This window comes from Vigna unguiculata, chromosome 2 (assembly GCF_037176805.1).
Source record: "Vigna unguiculata cultivar grain cowpea cultivar isolate G323 ecotype 2 chromosome 2, ASM3717680v1, whole genome shotgun sequence".
NCBI classification, from domain to species: Eukaryota; Viridiplantae; Streptophyta; class Magnoliopsida; order Fabales; family Fabaceae; genus Vigna; species Vigna unguiculata.
Window position 1 is genome coordinate 14022979 of NC_140793.1, and position 5699 is coordinate 14028677.

The 5699-nt window shown below is 39.0% G+C and overlaps 1 protein-coding gene across 1 annotated transcript; it reads right to left on the reverse strand.

The window, feature by feature from the left end:
- Positions 1-775: 775 nt before the first annotated feature.
- LOC114174465 (uncharacterized) lies at positions 776-1705 on the reverse strand. The gene is made up of 3 exons (XM_028059305.2): positions 1508-1705; positions 1325-1429; positions 776-1213 (listed from the first exon to the last, which is right to left on the reverse strand). Exons 1-3 carry the CDS (start codon positions 1703-1705, stop codon positions 776-778), a joined length of 741 nt encoding a protein of 246 aa, XP_027915106.2.
- Positions 1706-5699: the final 3994 nt, after the last annotated feature.

Here is a 5699-nt window from a genome sequence, read left to right on the forward strand (position 1 = left end):
AATTTGAACAATTTCAAAACCTTTTTTTGAGGTTTTTTTTATTCCATATTTTCACTGGATTAAAGGAATTAATACAAATGGAAACAAATTAATCTTCTAGAAATCATGTTGTCATGCACATACAAATGGAGAGATTCTGTTTTTCACACATAAGTTAATCTTTTGAGTTTACAAGATAATCAAATATGAAAGAGAAACACTCACTACAAAAAAAACATTAATTACCGACGGTCATGTTTCGACTGTAAAGCACAATATCCATCGGTAATTTAGTTTTACCGACGGAATTTCGACGGCCAAATATCCGTCGGTAAAAGGTTAGTCTGTAATATTTACCGACAGATTTTTTGTCTGTCGGTAATTACCGACGGAAAAGTCTGTAATATTAGGGTCGTTGGTAATTATTACCGAAGGAGGTTCCGTCGATAATTCCTTCGGAAATGGACTCATGAAAATGTTTTCTTGCGCACATTCCTTCGATTAGAAAAGACAACACTGTAGAGTCATTTGTATAGTCTGATTTACCAGACCAATTTAACTAATCAGACCTTCCAATTCAATACAATCAGACCTGCCAATTCAGTACAGTACAGACTTGTATATTTGCAAATCACTCATATAGACTACATAAATTCATACAAGATGTCTAATAAGAAACTTCCAAATTCAATATAAACAATGAAACATAACCTCTGGTGCACAACACAGTGTCAAATGTACACTAACTCTAAACATAAATGTAATAAGTCATAAACTTTTATAATCTACATAGTCATCAGTGCTTGGTTGGATTGTTGTAGGTTGTGAGGAGTTGTTGAGACTGTGCTAGGTTGGATACAGCCTGTCGAAGGACTTCTTGGTCCGGAGGCAGAAGTGTGAGGAGTATGTTTTGTAACGATTGAAATTGACCTTTTAATTTTGCATAAGCCTGGTCATTTTCTTGCAATTGTTGATCTGTTGCTTTTAGTTTTTCATCATTTTCTTGTAGTCGTTGTTTGAGGAAGGTAACTTCTTCAGCACTGGAAGTGGATGCAGTAGATTGGGGCTTCATGCCACTGCTTCCACCTGCAAGTTGTCCTGTCCCATATATTCTTCCTTTATTCTTACCCCCGACAACCTCAACCCAACACTTTGTCCTAATCGTATCATCTGCAGTAAGATCATCAATGATATCTTGTGATCCACCAGCACATGAGCCTTGTTCGGATCTGACCTATGAAAGTCTGTTCTCAAATTGTTACTATATTAAATAAAATAATGAGAAGTTAGTTAAATAAGATAAAAATTAAAGTTTTCTTATAATAAATTTGAAGTGTTTGCTTACATATGTCCTCCGAGATCTTTCATCAACAAACTGGTCAGTTCCTTTGCACATATGAGTTTGTTGAAACACCTCATCAATATGAGCAGCTCGTCCTAGCTCCTTTGCCTATAACCAAAAAAATACATATACAGAAATTCTAAAAATGATACAATTCCAATAACTTAAGAATGGAGGTTTGTTTACCATACGAATGGCATGCTCATGGGTGGTCATGGAACCCGTAGTGTGTAGGCTCCCACCCTGTTCGGAACCTCGGTTCCTTTGGGCTGTCACACACTTATTGTAGTACGTAGGAGAATTCCAATATGCTAGCAAATTATTCCAAACATCATCCCCAAGCCAGTAAGGTCGTTGGCCTGCATTTCTAGCCTCTCTAAACATCTCAGATAGTCTATGAGATGCTTTATTGTGAAAATTTTTATGAATTTCTGCTTCACGCTAAGGTTTCCACTGCACCTTCCTCCATAACAATGAATAAAGTGCAAATCACCAATAATAATGAAAAGACAGTTCAATGTTAACCTACAAAAGGAATGAGAAGAGAATAAGTGTAATGATGTGTTACCTTAAAACGTTGCCAGAAATGTTCTTTGTCTTTTGGAGGTATTGCTCCCCATGACGACCAAGCTGTCATAAATTATTGCTTAATAGACCGTGTGATGGCTTGGGAAGCAACTCTAGAAGGAAGAAACTTGCATATTCATTAAACAAAATTCATACAAAAGAACACAAGTTGTAATGAAATAAATTTTTAACTTGATAGAAAGTATTACCCTCGATTAAACGTTTCAATCATGGGTCGCTCATGAAGAGGAGGGTCAACATCAACAGCATCAGTAGTATCTGAGGTGCCAACAATATTAGGAGAAGGGACTGATGATGGGGAAGGTATAACAATATTGTGCAAAGCTGCAGACAATGAGGGAGAAGGTTGTTGTAGATGAAAGATGGGTGGTGGTGTGGGTACCACAGGAGGGGGTGGTGTGGGTACTAGAGGAGGGGGTGGTGTAGGTACCACAGGAGGGGGTGGTGTGGGTACCACAAGAGGGGGTGGTGTGGGCAACACAAGAGGTATGGATGGGGATGGTGATGGTACAACAGCTGAAGAGGGGGACTATATGGGTGCACTATGGGTCCTAGTGGCAGGGGGTGGAATGGATGTGGATCCTACAATGCCAGGAATCCTCAGAACATAGCGGGCATTTTTTGGTGCCCTCTTTTCTTTACGTTTTACTATCTCCTTCCCTTTATCATGATTAGATGAACCTCCGGATGTCATTGAAAACTAAGTGAAATTTAAACTATGAGAATATGCTAAAGAAGTGGAAAGCTTAATCATGTATCAATAAAATTATAATCTAAAATTTGCAAGAAAATGAAAAGTATCATAAATATTTAACTAATACACTTGTCATTCAATTAAGTCATAATACAACTCTAATTTTCAATGCAAATGAATTCAATCACTTCTTTAATCATCACCCTCATCATCATAATTTTCATCATCATCATCATTGTCTTCTTCTTCTTCTTCCTCTTCTTCTTCTTCATCATCATCTTCTTCTTCCTCCTCCTCCTCTTCTTCTTCTTCTTCTCCATCTTCATTATCATATTCGTCTTTATCTTCTTGTCTAGGTCTTTCCAATTCTTCAGGATCACCATCAAAGTCATGCAACCCAAACACACCTTCTACTTGAATTATTTCATTGGCATGTGACATTTGATCAACTTGGTAGGCGATATCCTCTTCTACCTCATTTGAATCAATTCGACACCTAGGTTTGGTTTGTATTGTAACACACCACCCATGTTTATCAATGCGAAATGCTGGATATGGCACATAATACACTTGTCTAACATTATTTGCAAGAATCAATGGATCAAATGGTTGGTATCTTGAACTTATTTGAAGTTCAACAATATTATACTTAGGATCTACTCGTGTACCTCTTCTTGAAGTGTTTGATGTGTCGTCTCGCTTCCGCTCCCTTAAGTCTCTTTATATAGGCTTCCACTGGACTTTGGGCTTTATCTGTCAGTTGCTAAAATCTTTTATTTTTATTTAATTAATTAGCAACTTAATTCCTGTCCAATTTCCAATTCTGCCCCTCTTATTTAACCATTTTTGCAGTTTTGACCAGAGTTGACTGCTGACTTTGACCAGTTGACCAGTTTGACTGTCCAATAGCAGCCTGACACGTGGCACAGAGTGCACTTTCTCTCTCCAGACTAGGGTTTCACTCTCACATTCTTCTCCATCCCTTGGCTATGCATGACGGCGCGGCTCCTCCGACTTCTTCTCCGGCGATGCTCACAACATGGTGGTGATGGCGCCTGGTGGTGACGAAACTGTGGTGCAGATGGATTCTGACGCGGTTCCTGTTCAAAGATGGTGGTGAAGCTGCGGTTGTCGTGGCTGCCGTGGCTTGAATGGCGCTGCTGGTACGAGTCTCGCAGGTGCAGACGTGAATGAAGATGGTGGAGTTGCTACTGCAGCGGTAGTTGACAGAGGAACTGCATTGATGTTGTTGTTCGCAGATGCAGATCTGCAATGGAGGTCTGGAACTTGAATGGTGGTCGGCGGGAAGGAGAGGAATGCGCTGGTCTGGAGAGAAGATGGAGGTGGTGCTCGTTGCAGAGCTGCAGGAGGTGCACGAATGATGGTTGCAGGTGCGGAGGTGCGCTGCTGCAGTGGTGGTTCGTGTGCGGACGCAATGGTTGCAGGTGCGGAGGCGCGCTGCTGCAGTGGTGTGGAGGCACTGCGGAGAAGATGGTCGCGATGGAGGTGGCACGTCGCGGTGGCTGCTGCTGTGCGAACGAAGAGGTGTGGTAGTGTTGATGGTGGCTGTCGTGACTGGTGCGTCGCCGGAAATGATGGGTCATGGTGGTCGGAAACGGTGGCGGCTACCGTGGAGGTTGATGGTGGCGGCTAGGGTTTGAGGAAAATTAGGGTTAGGGTTTCATGAGTGAGATTTGGTGAGTGGAAGATTATGACACGTGTCAGCTTATGGTTGGCCTGATTTGAAAGGTGGGGATTGCCACATGGCATGATCTAGTTTAGTGTAGTTTAAGTGGTAGGAGGGGTGCAACTTAGTGAAAACCGGGGGTGCAGAACAGGTTTTTGGTGGTCCACTTTAGAAGGAGTGTGCAAATAAAATCTGGGGGTGCATTTAGCTCCTGATTTATTCTTTCCCAGAATTTCTTGATTTTGGACTTATTTTGTAACTTTGAATATTTCAAAATCACACTATTAATGACCAAAAATAAATTTCAGCTGCATTAACAAACGTTAGAATATCCAATAATATTTTATGCAACTAAAATCAATTTTTAAGCCACTTTTACCAAACTTACTCAATAAATCCAATAATCACAAATCCTAATTAAATCAATCTTTAAGCACAGAAAATTCAATTAAATCCCCAAATTTAAATATTAAATGAGGGCAAAAATTTGAACTCATCACACACCCACACTTATCCTTTTGCACTCCTGGGCAAAATTGAACAATTTCAAAACTTTTATTCTGAGGTCTTTTATTCCATATTTTCAGTGGATTAAAGAAATGAATACAAATGGAAACAGATCAATCTTCTAGAAATCATGTTGTCATGCACATACAAATGGATAAAATTCTATTTTTTTTTCACACATGAGTTAATGTTTTGAGTTTACAAGATAATCAAATATGAAAGAGAAACACTCAAGTTAAATGTATATTTTCTCACCAAAATTCGCTCAAGTGTTTTGGCTTGTATTTTCACTCAAAATACCCATGCAAGTAAACACTCTCATTGCTTAGCAAGACACTAATATTCATAGCTTTCAGAAAAAATGCATTCAAAAATCATGAGGACTTTTCACAGGTTATAATGAGGCCAAGGCAAAGGTAGGAAAAACTTTAGGATTTGTGTGTTTTTGAAATAGTAAGGAAGAAAGAATTATGGAGCATAGTTTCAAAAACAATCCTTACTTTTTTTTCTCTTTTTTTTTATCCTTTGTTGCTCTTTTTCAGACAACAATCATTTTTCATTTCAAAACTCTGTCATCAACAATTATTTTCATTTTGCCATTTTTATAACTTTGTGGAGGAAATACTCACCCCCACACTTTATTCCTCAATCAATCTCAACATAATCCACTAGCTCCTTCTTTCTCCCTAAGGTAAGGAAAAACATGGTCTTTTTCTTTTTAAGGTTTAGCAATATGCTCAAAACAAGAAAAAGAGGTTTAAGCTCAAGGGGCTGCCAATGGATCAATGTCATGGTTAGCTTATTTGGCCAAGTAGCTAAAAACAAGAAATGCCTCAGTCATATCAAATCATGCATGTTCGCCTAAGATGCAAAACAACAGAATCAAGCTAAACATTTGAGTA